At 46.4% G+C, this 16,908-nt stretch overlaps 1 protein-coding gene across 1 annotated transcript in view; it reads right to left on the bottom strand.

The window, feature by feature from the left end:
* LOC134157658 (TGF-beta receptor type-2-like) overlaps positions 1-16,122 on the bottom strand; it is a 34,085-nt gene extending 17,963 nt beyond the window's left edge. The window contains exon 1 of the mRNA XM_062606860.1: positions 15,919-16,122. Coding sequence (XP_062462844.1) covers positions 15,919-15,970 — 52 coding nt within the window. The 5' untranslated portion in view covers positions 15,971-16,122. The remainder of the gene's footprint in view (positions 1-15,918) is intronic.
* Between the last annotated feature and the right edge of the window lie 786 nt (positions 16,123-16,908).

A 16,908-nucleotide genomic window follows, 5' to 3' on the forward strand; every position in this document is an offset into this window, starting at 1 on the left:
CATTAATGCTCTACAGTGAGGTCTACCTGTGTTTCTCTAAGCACTCAGGGATGGGGCTGATGCTAACTCAGCAGTTGCAGAGGGGTTCCCAGCTTGCCAATACTGCAGCGGCTCTGGGAGCTCCCTGCATCATCTTTTCCATGCAGGTCAGTAAGCCTGTAATCCCCATGCTTTGCACTTGGAGAGACTAAGGCCTGGGAGATTAGCTGCCATGCTGTGTGGCTTTCTCTGACAGCAGCACAATAAAACAGGATTGGGGAGCACCTCTATCTCAACCCTGCAGCCATTTTGCTCCTGGAAACCCCCAGAAGGTGGCCTGATGGAAACCCAGCCTGTGCTGAGACCTGCTTTTCCACCTGGGTGAGCCCGGGCTCAGCAGCAAGTCCTTCATCCACTGCTAAATTTAGGATTAGGCTTTGCCTTGGGCTTTCATGCATGGCTAATGACATGATTACACAATAGCAGAGCCTCTCATAAAAGTATTGTAAGAACAAACAAATTCTTTCCATATTATATCCAGTACCTGTTTTTAGGATTTAAGCAACAGCAGGGCTGATGGATTCCACTGTCTTGCTGACCCATGTGAGAACACCAGGATCTAGGTGTTCTCCATTGGCAGGTTGCTTCTCAGCTGCCTCCTCCATGAAGCAATCACTAGTGCCACAGATGGGCTACATCAGGTTAATTCCTATGTCCCTGATTTAAGGAGATCCTATGCAGGGTCAGAAGCCACCATTGCAATTGTCTAGCATGACCTGTGTAGCAGAGACCCCAGATTTCCTGCAGGCAGCTCCAGCCTGAGCTAGATCTGTCAGAAAGCGCCTGGTCTCACTGTAGTGTTGCAGGATCTCCCCAGAACTAGGCTTAAGATGTTCATAGAATCACAGAATGGCTAGGGTTGAAAAGGACTTAACATCACCCAGTTCCAACCCTCTGCCATGGGCAGGGACACCTTCCCCTAGACCAAGTTGCTCAAATCCCCTTCCAACCTGGCCTTGAACACTGCCAGGGTGCTACATTCACAACTTCCTTGGGCAATCTGTTCTAGTGCCTCCTTTCATATGCAGCTTGGCTTCCTCCAGCACAGTTTTGCTTCTCCAGTGGTGGAATCTGGTGCTACTTTCAGCTGTTGAACTGAAGAGGCTTTTAGTACCAAGCCACTCTATGTGTTTTACAAAGTTTGCATCTTTATCTTTGTAGGAGAGGTAGAGCAGACCAAATGGAGCTGAAAAAACTTATTATCCCATGTTTTTGCTCCTGAAAGACACAAACACCCAGATCCCCCAGGAAACCCAGCAGCTCTCAGGCTGCATTCAGTTCAGAAGACCAGGCTCTGCCCTCAGGTATGTGGTCCCACATCTTTCTGCATAATAGATATTGTACTTGGCAGAGTGCATTATGGAGCAAGATATGAGCCAGTAATGTTTCCTGGTGAATAAAAAAAGGCTGATTTTGATTGCATTAGACATCAGTGCTTTCCAGTGCCAGAAAGGCATGCAGTATACATTTCTGGTTTGCTTGGATCTTCTTCAAACAGGCTGGTAACTGACTTATTCCACCACTTATTTTTCCTTTGTGAAAATATCCCTTTAAATTAAGTGTTTAGCAAATTCTGCTTAGTCCCATTACAAAGTAAATTGGGTATGAATTGTACCAGCAGACTTCTCCAATCTCTTTCAGATGCTTAAATTACATCATGATCTAACTTCACCCCGGGGAGAGATGAGCTCTGCAGAATATTGTCTGTCCTTCTGCTTTGGTAATCTCCGGTGTTGCTTGGGTACCCTTTACAAGTTGTCTATGCGTCAGTGCAATGACCCTTCTTCTGGGGGACTGGGACATTTCCTAGAGCAGTACCCTAGGGTCATGCCTCAAGAAAGCCAGTACTGCTGAGACAATACCTGGCACTTGGCAGGGAGGATTTGGCCAGAGGGATTTCTCTTTGATTTCAGTAAGTTGATGTCTGTGCTTGTGGGTGAGGACAGGGGCAGTGCATCCAACCCCACGCTGCTCTTCCGTCTGCCCTTAGAACTGCTTCTCCCATCCACTGTCACAGCCCATCTTGCTCTTGCCCAAGGCAATGAAATTGAGCAACGCCAGGGATTCTTCTCCTCCACCCATAGCAAGGTGTTTCCCCTCCAGGAGATATCAAATTTCCTGCCCCGGATTTCACTTTCTGTTCCCCCAGAGCTGCTCCTGCTGGGATAACCATGTTCAGCCCCTCTGGGATTGGGTCCTGGAGGTCTGGGTGCCAGTTCAGGGTTCGGGTGGTGCCCAGTGCTGGGGTGGGCTGGCAGGGAGCAGGCGTGCTACTGCAGGATGGCCAGGCTGGTGGGGACGCCTGTGACCGGAGGGCTGCACAGGCAATTATCTGCCATATTGTGCTCTTGCTTGTGTTTAAAAACAACAACAGCTCAACTGACTCATAGATCCTACGGCCTCTGAGTCATTTTTTATTTCTGGATTTCACTGCTCTGCCCTTTGCAATGAAAGGAGTTGCATGCGCGCGCACACACACATCGAGTTCACATTTGTTTTTCCTCTATAAAAACAAAACGATTTCCATACCATTAATGAAACAGAAATGATTTGACTTCGTGTACCCTGGCTTTTATTTTCCATTGTATAAACTCTGCAGATGAAATAATGATGGTTGTAAAGTAAACCTCTCTCTTTTTTTTCTATTTTCCTTTCCCTTTCCACTCAGCTTCTTTTCGAAATAGCAATAGGGAGTCACTTACAGACTTGGCTCGTGCTGAGCCTGAAGTAGTTAACCCCTTCATCCCTAGCTTTTCCTCTGCTGGTATTTAACCACAGGGTGGGTGAAGGCAGCAGCAGCTTTCCCCTGGGATTAGGAGTAAAGTGAGGGAGCAGAGCAGGCAGGGAAATGTGGGACAGGAGAACTGGTCCGTTGCAGTGGAGTGTGCTTGGAGCAATGGTTCTGTAGGTTGGACAGCTTTCCTGGGAGAGCTGGGGCACTCACACTGTCGTCTTCCTGCACACCCCACTCTTTTGGGTGCAACTCAGCACCACTGTTTTGTGTTTAGCCTGGCAGCCCCATCCTGGGTTGTCCCCCTTCCTCTTCATTCCCTGGGCACCAGCACTGATACCTCAGCAAAGCGTCCTCTCTCCTCCACGCCACTACTGAGAAAACACTCTGTGGTAAATAGCTTAATTGCCAAACCCTGCTCTTTCTGTTACAGGGCCGTTATGATTTTACCAAGTACTCAGAGGAAAATTAATGAGGTGAAGTAATGCCCTAAGCGAGCAGTAGATACAGCTGGATCTGGGTGCGTGAGCACGTGCCTGCCTTGCCCTGTGGGTTTGGGTGAGCTGCTCTCTCTGCAGGAGTGAGAGCTCTGCTTTTTGATATACCCTTACCATGACACATAGTCTGTCCAGGCAATCTGTCTGTCTTCAAGGCTTCTAAACACACCCCAAGCATTTTTCCTAATCACATCTATTGTGCAGCAGCACAACCCCTCATCCCCCTAGCATCGGGTTCAGATGCTTCACCATTGCCTAGCCCAGATGGGTTACTGACACCGGCTGAGGTACTGTTACTCTTCCTAGAGTGGGTGATGTGTTTCATATTATTTCTCTTGGATTTATTAAGCATTATGTAACTGGCTAACCAATCCCGCATGTGATGCAACCGCTGCTGATTCCGTGTCAGTGGAAAGTAAACAGAAAACATGTTCTGAAGTGGCTGAACTGAAATTAATTTCCACATGCAAAGCAGTTCCTGGAGGATCTTCCCCATCTCCATGTGGCTACTTTGCATCCAAGCTTTCATGCAAACCATTAGAATATGGAAAAATTGCATGCTCAACATGACAGGGTGTTACAAGCAAATCCCCTCCATTTACTCCCAAGAAGCTATTAAGATAAAGTTTATTTCACTTAATAATTTTTAAGCATCTTTGTGGACTTCTGTTGCTCCTTGGAACATGTTATGTTTGCATACCATTTGCCTTTTAGCTGGAGAACTACTTCAAACGTGAAAATTACTCACCAAAGAAAGTTTAACATTGAAGTCTGAAAAGCAAAGCAAGCCAGCACTGCAGACCTGAGGTCCTGAAGCCCAGCAGACCCAGCCCAACATGATGGGGAGAATGTTCTGACCTTGCTCAACTTTGGAAGGACTAGGAGCACCAGGTGAGGCAAAAACTATACTCCCATTAGACTCTGAACTCAAGCTGTTTCAGCAGCATTCTTCTTCCTGGTGTTACAGACAACATCCTTCCTATTACCACCAGTTTGCACCCAGAGATGTTGAGCTGAAGGTGGAGGAATGGAGATTGGATGAAACACAAGTGGCCCTGCACTATTTAGTTTGTTTTTCTCACTGTCTTTGAAACATTCAGCAATGTCTGAAATGTTATGTGTATTTCTGCATCTATTTTGCTGATGCTCTTCACTGAAACATCAGCAAAGTCGGTGGCTGGGGGTTACCTAGGTGCATGTTATTTGCACTGGTTTTCCATATGCCCCTAGGGCACCCAGGCACCTGCTTCACCCAGGCAAGTAGCTAAGTCCAAGTTAAGCTGAGTTGCCGAATTACACCTGATTGGGCTGATGGATCGTGTAGCAGCATTTGCCACTTGCTGGACTGCAGTTTGAACAGAATGTTGGGAGCAAGCCATGATCCCAGGGGAAGATGATGGGTCCTAAAGGGGCAAAACAGGACAGCCCTGAAGGGAATGCTGGTGGACAAGTTCACAGCTCCATGTGGAGGTAGCCTTCTGCTGACTCCTTCAATGAGCACAGCTGTCCTAAAACCAGAAGAGAACCCACAAGTTAGGGGCTTGGGGGCCATTCTGAAGGCCACTTGGGATGTGAGCAGGGATGCTCTGCATCTGTCATTGAAAAGGTGGCCTGAGGGAGAGTTGAAGCACAGGAGTTCCTCAGGTCGCACAGGACAGCAGTTCAACACAGGATCTTTTCTTTTCCTACGTGCCAAGTGTGTGCTGGCTGTTGCAGGTTGCTGAGTAATTACAGCAGGTTCCTACAGAACCATTACCATGCCAGGCAAAAACCTCCCTGGCAGACAAAAGCAGTTGTGAGTTTGCCCGATAACAACTATATTTATCTCATTAGGCATTTGGAGGGCATTGGTTAAGTACTGGGCTATGAAAGTCAAATGTGAGGAGCTATGATGCAAACCAAGTCCCGCTGTCATCCTGTGTCTGAAGGTGCAACCCAAGATCTCTGCTGGCAACAATTCCTTTCATTGAACCTATTGTCCCTGTTCCTTTCTCTTCTGCACCTTCTGCTGCTCTTCCTACCCCCGTGCAGCATTGGAAAAGCCCTGATATGGTAAGCCAAGCCAGCAGCACAGCCTGAGCAACAAGTTTGGGGTCTGGGAGGGACAAAACTCCACAGCTGGGATTCAGGCAAAGAAAAGCTATACATACATCCAGTCCTGTGTGGTTACTCTACCAGCATCACACCATGGCCCCACAGCCACAGCAACTCCCACCAGCTCAGATGGCGCATGAGGGGAATGTGCTATTTCTCTTTGTAGGGTGGAAAGCAGAGAAGTTTATTCAAGGCCCAAGGAGGAGGGGAAACTGCTGTGTACAATGTTGACAGCAATTTTAGCAGCCCTGCCAGTGCCTCTGCTTATCGGGGGGTTTGCAGGGCAAAGCGATGCTTTAACGTATGCCGTGGAGTGGTGTGCATATGCTGCCAGTGAAGTTTGTAGAGGGCTAAGCTAGCATGTCCCCCATGGAAAGTGCCTTCTGATGACTGGGGATTCGCATGCCATGCTTTCAGGGGGCTCTGACATTTCAGCCCTTTGAAGATCGCTTTGCAGTGATCCAGTTTTGACTAAAGCCTGGTCTAAAAAATGAGTCCCTTCTGCCTTCCTCCCACATTGGCTGGGAGAAGGAGTCACAGCCTGGCCACGCACGGGTGGTTTGAACTCATTTTGTTGCAAGTTGTTCCATAAATTGCTGAGGATTTAACAGCACTTGTAGGTCTGGGAGCTGAAAGGTAGAAGGTAAGAGTCAATGAACTCCACAATGCTGTTGCCATCATTCTTGTTGCTCTTGTTTCTCCAGAGCTGCCAACAGTCTATCCTATATCGTGTTTAACAGCAGCTTCTGCACCTCATTCTGAGGAAGATAGAGCAGAGAGGAGTCCCCCTCTCTACCTTGAAAAGCAGCAGCAATGAACCTAACAGCAAAAGCAAGTGAGCTGCAAGTCAGTTGCAGACATTGCTCTGTCTTAACTACTGCAACTCAAGTAAACTGCACAGCAGGTTTGGTTTTTTGGTTTGGTTTGGTTTCTTTACTTTTATCAGCACACTTTACTCTGGAATTTAGTTCTGTGTATATTTTTCAGGCTCTGCAGGAATCCTGGATCTCCATGAATAGATGGAATTGAAATTTAAAGGTATTGTCCAAAGACGTAAACATGTCAGAAACATTATCTGGGTCACATTTGGGCAAGAGGGTTCACTCTGTTTTAAGTGCAAATGGTTTACTGATGGTTTACATGAACTTCCTGAGGAGTGTTTGAAATTCCTGGCACACATTCGATTTACCATCTGCTAGAAGGACTTTCATGAGCCCGCAAAGAGACATTATTCTGGAACTGCTCTTCCAGTCTCGGGTGGACTTTTCCTCATTGACTAGTTTTGTTTTTTTTTTTTGCATTTGCATTATTTGGATTCCCAATGAGAAGCGGGGCTTGCAAGGGACTGTGAGACATGCTGCTGGGGCAGACATGTTCTGTTACTTAGAATCATAGAATCGTTAGGGTTGGAAAGGACCTTAAGATCATCTAGTTCCAACCCCCCTGCCATGGGCAGGGACACCTCACACTAAACCGTATCACCCAAGGCCTCGTCCAACCTGGTCTTAAACACTGCCAGGGATGGAGCATTCACAACCTCCCTGAGCAACCCATTCCAGTGCCTCACCACCCTAACAGGAAAGAATTTCCTCCTTATATCCAATCTAAACTTCCCCTGTTTAAGTTTTAACCCCTTACCCCTTGTCCTATCACTACAGTCTCTAATGAAGAGTCCCTCCCCAGCATCCCTATAGGCCCCCTTCAGATACTGGAAGGCTGCTATGAGGTCTCCACGCAGCCTTCTCTTCTCCAGGCTGAACAGCCCCAACTTCCTCAGCCTGTCTTCATACGGGAGGTGCTCCAGTCCCCTGATCATCCTCGTGGCCCTTCTCTGGACTTGTTCCAACAGTTCCATGTCCTTTTTATGTTGAGGACACCAGAACTGCACACAATACTCCAGGTGAGGTCTCACAAGAGCAGAGTAGAGGGGCAGGATCACCTCCTTCAACCTGCTGGTCACGCTCCTTTTGATGCAGCCCAGGATATGGTTGGCTTTCTGGGCTGCACGCACACACTGCCAGCTCATGTTCATTTTCTCATCAACCAACACCCCCAAGTCCTTCTCCACAGGGCTGCTCTGAATCTCTTCTCTGCCCAACCTGTAGCTGTGCCTGGGATTGCTCCAACCCAGGTGTAGGACCTTGCACTTCTCGTGGTTAAACTTCATGAGGTTGGCACCAGCCCACCTCACAAGCATGTCAAGGTCCCTCTGGATGGCATTCCTTCCCTCCAGGGTATCAACTTCTCTGTCCATGTGCTGTCATCAAGTTGTTCCAGCACTGCCCATTCTTTATGTCTGCTAAAATTATTATGAGGTTTGCCCTCATTTAGACCAGCTCTAACAGCAATTAAGTAATTTGTGCTGTCAGAGGGAACTTGAACTTGAACCTAGCTTGGGTTACAGACTCAAAAAACTTTCTTGCTTCTCCTAAAGCATCCCACATTTAGCACATAAATAGATGGTGCATTCTTCTCTTTCACTTCTTTCTCGATCTCTTGAAAGAATATCGTCTGAGGAGCTTGTGTTCTAACTTACCAAAAAGCACTGTCCAATAGGGTAGAATTCAATGTGAATATCTTCCATTTTTCTAAGCAGAAGAGATCTATAGCAGGAGGGCAGAGGCAGCAGGTTTTTGGAAAGGAATTTTTGCAGGAATGGAACAGGAGACCTGTTGACAGGGCCTGAAGCGCATTTTCTCTACACATGAAAGTAACAGGAGCTTGCATGTCAGTGTGATACCTCTCAAGGGATCACTCTTGCAGGTGAAGGTTCTGCAGATTCCAGCCCCTGGTCAGAGCTGCAGCTCAGCTCCAGGGAGCCTCAGTGGCTCCAGGGGATGAGGTGCATGGGGCAAAGTTGCTGTTCTAGCATGGAGGAACAGATAAAGAGGGAAATGTTCTGTTTGCCACCCCCCACTCTGAGATCTCATAATTTTGCAGTGGCGCGTTGTCTTTTCAAGTCAGTATCCTGCCCCAGGACACCACCTGAAAGGTGTACAGTCTGGGTATCGCTAAGCAATGCTGCTGCCCAAAAGCTGCTTCCCAAGCCACAGCCTGTTGCAAGGGTAATAGCCCTGGCATGGGTGAGAAAAACAAGGTTGGCCACTTGTGACGCTATTTGGAGACAGGTGAGCGCAGAGTAAATATACAAAACCAGAGCTCGATGTGTGCTGAGATCTGTAGCCAAACAAATTGCCTTTGGTGGGAATGTCTGCGACCATTTTCTACCACCGACTGCCTTTTGACATATTAAAGGCATGGCAGGAACTGAGCTCCCAGGGGATTCATTGGTCTTATTTCTGTGGACACTTGTACCCTGGGTCTATTTGAAGAAGGATGATTCATTCAACTGCTCATTGCTTATGGCTCTGTGTGTCACTTCCCATTGTAAGAAGAAGGGTCTTGTTTGCTATCATGGACTGGTTGGACTAATTTTGGGATAGATCTAGTGTGGAAAAAATGCTCTATGCAGCAAGACAGCAGCTGATTCAGTTACTTCCATGCTGGATGTTAGTGTCTAGAGTCTCCCAGGCAGGAAGTTTTATCAAGCAAAATCAGACAGATGTTCCTCATCATGTCCCAGCTGTGTTAACTGTGTTAACTAGTGACCTGCTCTGACAAACATTGTCAGAGGACATGGGCATTCATCCTGCATGAGTGGCATCTTATTCAAGATCCACCTGAAAACAGGAATGGGTCTTTTGAAAGAAATATCTATACCAGCATTAGTTGTCAAGACTTTTGTAGCACATGTGGTCATGGCACTCCTAAGAACTGTTTACAGGAAGGGGTCTGATTTGCTGATTTTGCAGAAGAGAAGAAATTCTTCTCTAGATTTCCAGTGCTGGGCACAGTATGAATTCATATTAGCAGTTTCATCTTTCTGACGGGGTGCACAGTGCACCAAGGTCAAGCCTTCTGGTTTGGGATGGCTAAAATGAGAAGGGATCGGCATCAAAATCTGAGATTTTCACGTTGTTGATCTGAAAAAAAGGCATATAACAACCAGCAGGCCAGGCACTTTGGCATATCTCTGGGCCTCCCAGAAGCAGCAACATAAGTGTGTTGTTCCCAGAGGGAACATCTTCACAGGTGTGTTGAAGGGACTGTTTACTGTCCACCAACACAAAAAGATTAGGAGATGCTCAGATACTGGGGCAACGAGATACCTTATCAAATGACTGGATCTGATCAGTTGGTGTCACCTTAGGTGATTGCTTCAGGGCTCAGCCCTGCCTAGACCCCAGACCTGGGCAATAAGCCAGCCCTGTTTGCTGACTGCCATGGTTGCACTGCTTCCAGTTGCTGGCACAAGCTCCCCTGCACTGCTTTGCATGCAGGGCACATATTAGGGTGTGACAGCCCTGGAGACATGGACTGTCTAGCTCCCAGGCTCTGACCAGGCATGGTCAGAGGACTTGCCATGATATGCTGCAAGTCAGGGAGAACAGTTCTTTGCAGCCTGAGTGAAAACAGGCAGACGTTTCCTTCAGATACCTTCAGGCATCATCAGCACTGACTCTGGAGCCAGGGTGGAAGCTGCTTGTAAGAGCTTTCTTTGGACATCTCCTCACCCTGAAGGGCTGGACTTTCATGTCCAGTGGAGAGTAAATGACATGGAGCTGAAAGGAACATCTCCATCCACAGCATGGGTAGGTGAGAGATATTGCTGCAGGCCCAGGCAGAGCGTATGATAATGCTTCAGCCATGCAGAGAATGAGTTGTGGCCAAGGCATGGGTTGAACTGGAGCGCAGGACTCCACAAAGTGACACTCAGCAGCTGCCACCGCTGGAACGGCACATCAGCTCCCCATTGCAGCTTGCTCCTGCTGATCGCTGCAAATCGCACACCGCAAATGCTGAAATGGTCTTCTTTTTAATATTTTTTTATTTTAATATTGAATCCAGATGTAAATAATCCTGTCTAGTCAAGGGTGACACTTGGGCTGAGGAATATCCTCGGAGCTTCTAGAATCCACGTGGCAATAGTCCTCCATTCAGTGCAGACTGGCAGGCTGCAGTGTACAGCTGGATATATTAGTTGCCCCAACGCCGAGATGCATTTGTATATAAATCAGATGTCATTTGTCAGGCACGTTCCTGGCTTATCAGTGGGAAGCAAAACACTGCAATGGAACAGCTCCATGAAAGGGTAAGTCCTGAGGCAGCATAATTGGTGGGAGCATGGGCCACAGAGGGGCTTGCATGATAAACAGGCTCTCCCACTTCTGAAAGATTGACAGCTACCAGCAGTTGGCAGGAGAGAGTTTCAGCCGTGAATGGGCTGTAACATAAAGATGAACCGACAATCAAGAAATATGACTCTGGTGGAGGTTACAGACCCTTTCCGGAGGCAGGATCACAACAGTCATCTCTGAACTCGGGGATGCGCATGCAAGCCAGGGCCAAGATGGCTTTCAGCCACCCCTTCATTTCCCCCTGAAGATCCCTAAGGAAATGTTATCCCACAGTTGGGGTCCAGCATGGAGATAGTGTAGCTGTAATCCACAGGTTTGATAAGGCAAGCAGCCATCAGTAGTGTTTTCTCCCCTCTGCATGGAGGCCCCTTCCAGCGCGAGGCTTTCACTTGGCACACAGCACTAAACATTGGATGTGAAAAGAGCAAAGTGTGTGGGAGCTGCTGATTTTGTCTCCTTGGTGGGACTGTTTTTTTTTTAATAAAAAGATCAGATGTTGCGCTTCCTTGAAAACACGACAATCTATGGGAGAGTTCATTAGTTTATGGCAAACTGCAATGCTGTGCAGGCCGGCTGAAAGCAAATGTTGTTGCAAAGAGTTATCACTAAGGGGAGAGGAAAATAATGTCCCGAGGAAATAAGCTCGACAGAACAAACCATGAAACAATATAAAGCTGTGGAGGACAGGCAATAGAGTTGAATACTTTCTCAGAATAAAAGCCCCCAGTCACCTGTTTTTAATGCCAATGTTTGCTTTCTGCATATTCAGTGAATGTGTGGGATACATCTGTTCAGGACTCCATTTCTAATGGGAGCAACAAATGTGATTGCAGCTGGCTGAACTTTTTTACTACTAGTACACAAAAATGTCTTTGTGACCATCATTAGTAGTGATAACACCAGTGAAACGCCATTAAAAATCAGGTTTGGGTTTGGTTTTGTTAGAAAATGGTGTGTTTTAATTTCATGATCCGTGGAATTATATTTCAAAAAGGACATTCCTCCCAAACGCCCCCCACAAAAACACAGACTTGAGTAGTTTTAATGATGACCAGCCCCTCTCAGGCCTGAGCAAAGCTGGAGATGCAAGGGGAGAGGAAATGCCTGCTTTCATAAATCTGATATAGCTGTACGCTGCCAGCTTCTGTTAGTCTAACTTGCACCAGGGGCTGAAACTGCAGCATCAGGTTTGGAGAAGTGTACAGGCAAATTCAAAATAATCCATCACTTTCCTTGCTGAGCCTAACACCACTTCCAACACTGCAGAGGACACTGGGTTTGCACTGTCAGGGTTTTTCTTGTGCTTTCCCCTTTCATTTCCTAACTGGAGAACATATTGCAATTTTGTTCTTATTTAGCCTCATGGTAGGATGGGCAATTTTCTCCTTCAGGCAGTGGGATGCTGTGCCTCCTTCCAACCCAGCTACCAACACTCAGCTGACATGGGACCCCTGCAGCCCCCTGGTTTGTTTTGAGGGTGATAATTTCTTCCGTGGTGTTTTGGCTGCCTTAAAAACAACATCAAAACAAAATATGCTGCTACTTGAGGACTATCACAACCCCACACCCATGTGTCTTGGGGCAGGCAGCACCCACCTCCATGTGCTGCATAGCCTCAGAGGAGGGGTCTGCTCTGCTGCTCCAGCTCAGCCTTGGGCATGCAAAGTCCCTTACTACAAATGGATGCATTTGCTTGTGAAATGGAGGGTGACTCTTCCTTCAGCCTCTTCTCTCATGCTCTCACTAGCTCAGGTTTCATCCCATGTTACTGGATTGTGTGTATACTTGGTGTTGGGCTGCAATCCCAATAGTTCCCCTGCCTGAGGAGCAGGCTGGAGCTTGGTGGCAGTATGACCCCTGGTTTTAGTTCTGGCGACCTGAGAAATGAGAGGCCAACTTCTTGAATGAGCTGCCTGAGGAGCCTGGGATAGGTCAGAGATTTCTTGAGCAGATCAAAAGCCAGAGATGTTTCCCTGACAGCCCCGGAGCTCCCTGTCAAGATTTATGAATTATATATGCTACATGTATTTAGCCAAAGAGGCTCATTGCAGGAACTGGGGCTGGTTTGTGTAAGCAGAGAAGAGCATGTGGCTTCAGAGAGCCACCACCTGCCAAGAGATACCACCTTGAATGTGCTTTCTGTGAAGCCATCAAAGTGCCTTGAGGGACGGTGGCAAAGGGAGTCCAGGAGAGTCACACCAAAAAATGTCAGGATATTTTAGCAAGCCAGAATTTTAATGGGAGACTGAGTTATGGGAAAACAGACCCAAACCTGGACTTGCAGCAGCAGACCTGCAGCCCTCCCTTGTTTCACAAATCCTCTTTCTCTTTCTTTGGAGCTTCAGCAGATCCCCTGGGGTACAGCTCTCCCTTCTTAAGTGCTACGTGCCCTGGCAGATGGTAAGTTTCATATCCTCTTTTGGAGGTTGAATGCCCAAAGGCACTCTACTGGGCTCCTGGGGCTCTTCATGCCCTGGGAGCCGTCGTCACACCAGTGACACTTAGCTCACATTCTTTAGGTTGTCTCAACAGCTCAGAGAGTTGTGGTGCTTTCCTCTCTGTGAGACAAGATTTTACTCACCCCCATGCTTGCATGACCTGACCTGAGCCCTGTTCGTGACAGATCACAAGGGAGACTTTCCTGATTCCGATACAAAACAGAGCAGGAAAACTCCTGTTTATTAACTTTAAGGCTGTAGTGTTTCCAAGTGCACAATACAGTAATCCTGATATCAAGTACGTAGCTTCTGAATGGGTTATAGTCTGCTGAGCAGACAGTCTTGCAGTCTTGAAGGCTTTGAGCACAAAAATTCACCACATCCTGAGCCTGAGTAATAACCTGTTGGAACAACTTTACTGTGTTGTGCTCTAACACAAAAGCACCCGGTTTTAACTTCCAGCATGTAAATCTTGTTTTCCCTGTGTCCCATAGAAGAGGAAGCCTTTTGCCAGAAAGCATCTTTCTGGGACCTGGTTACAGATGATGCCTAGCTCAGCTCCCAGCTCCCTCCTCTCCAAACCAAAGACACTGAAAGCCCTCAGCCCCTGCACTGTAAGACAGGTTTTGCAATCCCCAATGATCCTTGTAATTTTTTTTGTCTTAGGTTAGGTAAATCCAGAACTGTGCCAGCTCTCTGCTCTGGAAGGATTCCCCGCTCACCTGTGTGAGTTTGTGTTAGCGGTGGTGCAACTCCAGCTCCTGTCTGCACCTCCTGCTGAGAAAGCCACATAAAAATGCTGCCTTCCAGCAGCCACTGCCACTGAGGAGAAGTTGAAGGGTAGATTTTTGGAAACCTTGCTAGGGCTGGCCAGGGAAAAATGGGGAAATCCAGTAGCTGAAATCTCAGTCTGTCAGTCTACAGTCCTTTTCTCTATCACATATGGATGAAAGCAGTCAGATGTGCTGTCTGATCTCAACCATATTAGTGATAAAGGGATAGAGACAGGTAATGTGGAGCACAAATTGGGATCTCTCCTGCTCTCGTGTAAACCCTTACGGAGAGCAGCAAAGTCCCTAAGGATGCTCAGATGGAGTTATTCTGGGATAAGAGAGATGCAATCTGGGCCATGGCAAGTCTTGAATCTCTGTGTTATGAGGAGTGATTTTGCTGCTCTCACCAAGCTGAGTTGTGGGATTTATTGCTTGAAGAACAGCTGGATGTCTACTTTCCGTTAATTTGGGGAACCTGCTTTTCCCTTCTCCCTAAAGTCAATGCAAAGTGGGATCCCAGTGTACTTTACTGCCTCAGAATGACTGTAGGGTCAACCTTAGCACTGTATGTTCAGGGAAGTGGATGTAGCTCCAGAAGATGTCTATCATTGTTGAGCTGGAAAGCAAGCTTTGGCTTACTTTTTTTTCTCCCCATAGAGAGGCAAATTTTGTCATCATATCACTCATGTGACCTTTTGGATGAGCTTAGTAATCATAATATGCTTTGGTTTGGCTTCTTTCAGATTAAAACCCTTGCCTTTCAGAAAAAGGAAGCCATAAGTTAAATAACTCCAAAATTAGGTATTTCTGAAGGATAATTAGTGGTCTTCTTTCTTACCAAAAACAACCCAAGGCTGTGCTTTAAATAATACCTTGTAATAATTCCTTCAGTTCTGCTCCAAATGTGATTAATTTAGCAGGATGTTATCGGTATAGCGTCCTCCATTTCAAATCACACTTTAGGGTATTATCTACAATAAGGAATTCTATGTACCTCCATAACTTTCTGAAAAGTCAACCAGACCTTTTGTCCTAAGTCCCTCCATCTGGGTCTCTTTGCTTCAGGAGTTGCAGGAAGGCTTGTATTTGCCTACACACCGATAATATTCTTTCATTCCCTATTCCTGTAGATAGGGGGACCCCTGTAAAGTGAATGCAGATACAGATCCCTGCCCCCAGTTGTTTCACTTGGATGCAAAAATAGTGGAATTATAATCCTCCTACTTCATTGCTTTGAGCAAAAAGAAATTTCAGTTGCATTGGAATTTCCACAGCGAGGGGAATGGGTCTGTGTTTGTAAAAGAGTTCACTGTAAAAAGTGCCATTGTCCATGCAAATATATAAATATATGCTATATAGGGATATATGTGTGTATACACATACATAGGCACTGTATATACAGAAAGACACACACACATACTTAGAAGATGTGTATATAACACTCACTTATATACAAATCTATTCCTTGTTATAAAACAATCATCAAGATATAAACCAGAGAAGTTAAACCATGGATGGGCACATTTTCAAGTGCTGTTGAAGGGTTTTATCTACAGTATTGAAGAAGTGCTATCAAAACTGAAACAGGGCACTTATTACAAAGAAATCTTTACGTAAGTGCTGGAAAGGTTTGCTGACTAACCAGATGTTGTGCAAAGACACTTCTCCTCCCCCTCCCCACTTCTTTCCTTCTTTAATAGTTCGATTAATTCTGTGCATAAAGCGGGGCTGATAAAAGTTCTAAGCTGCAAACTTCATCACATCTGGACACCGTTGAAGCCAGATTATTCAGCGGCGCACTTCAGTTACTTTTAATCTCCCTCTATAAAATAAAAACTTCCAACAAGTAATGCTGACCTATATATATTTTTGCACTGTAAACACTGACATCTGCGAGCTGCTCCAAGCGAGAACGCAGAGCTTTTCACCAAGGCAATCGCTCGCCCTTTGCTGTAAGAGAAATACACAGCTGATGCAGTTGTAGCAGTGTATTCTACTAAACTCTCAGCTATTTCCAATCCTCCATCTAATTGCTGTCAGGGGAGAAATCAAAGATTAGCTATTTTGCTGGAGGAAGGAAAAATAAACGACCTTGCAGGGTATGTTGCTTAACATACTCTTTCTAACCAGAAACATTTTTGTACTCACAGAAGGAGAGCAGCAGCAAGGAAAGCAGACCCAGTCTTCTCCGGTAACCCATTTTCTGGATCCTGCCAGCAACCAGAAGCCCGGCTTCACGGCGTTGACCAATTCATCTTCCCTCGGTGCAGCCCGTCTTCTGCATTTCTGCTGTCAAGCCCGGAGCCCCGAGTTTGCGAGGCTCCCGGCTAGGCTTTCCGGGAAGGCGGATCCAGCCGCTAAAGCCCAGCTGTGTGTGGGGTCCGCCCAGGAACTGCAGTTTATGAGCAAGCTAAGCCCAACTCTCCTCTTGAAATACATACAAATATGGGAGGGGGGAGCCAGGGGAAGAAGCCCAGCTCTGAGAAAAAGAGTTTGATTTCTTTTTGTTCTGATGACAACGCGGAGCTGCTCCCAGATCCATAAAGTCTGAAGATCCTTGGAGGGGACCTAATGTCTGCTGCATGCATCTAATCAAAAAGGCATGGGTACTCCTGCATGCCTCTCTCATCTGAACTAAACACAGAAGGTAATGCTTCAATATGCTGAGCTGCCATTAATTTGCTACTTTTCCTCCCCCTTTTCGAAATTAACTCTATCTTTTAAATAAGCTTCAATGGGCTATATTTTTAATAGAGATAATTAGAAGTTTTAGGGCAGCTTTTTCAGAAATGCCACATCAATACAAGCTTAGCCTAAAGTAGGTGGTTTTGACCCATTAAAGCAGCAGGATTTAAACATATACTTAGATGTTTTCCTGAATCAGGGCCTAAAATAATAACATAGAGCATTTAAATAGCTGCTTTCTCCCCAAGATCTCAAACTGCTTTACAAAAACTTGTAAGAAATATTATCCCACTTACAAAAGGGAAACTGTGAAACGTAGCAGAAATCCAACTTTCCTTGGTTGTTAACACAATCAATCAGTGGCAAAAGGAGTAAAATCCTCAAACTCTTGCCCTATGATCTACCCCCATGCTGAAGACTGTTAAAATAATGATCTATGTACTCGTGTGTGGC

This window comes from Pezoporus occidentalis, unplaced genomic scaffold (genome assembly GCF_034315485.1).
Source record: "Pezoporus occidentalis ecotype Australia unplaced genomic scaffold, CSIRO_AGI_Poc_V1 ctg12, whole genome shotgun sequence".
Taxonomy (NCBI): Eukaryota; Metazoa; Chordata; class Aves; order Psittaciformes; family Psittacidae; genus Pezoporus; species Pezoporus occidentalis.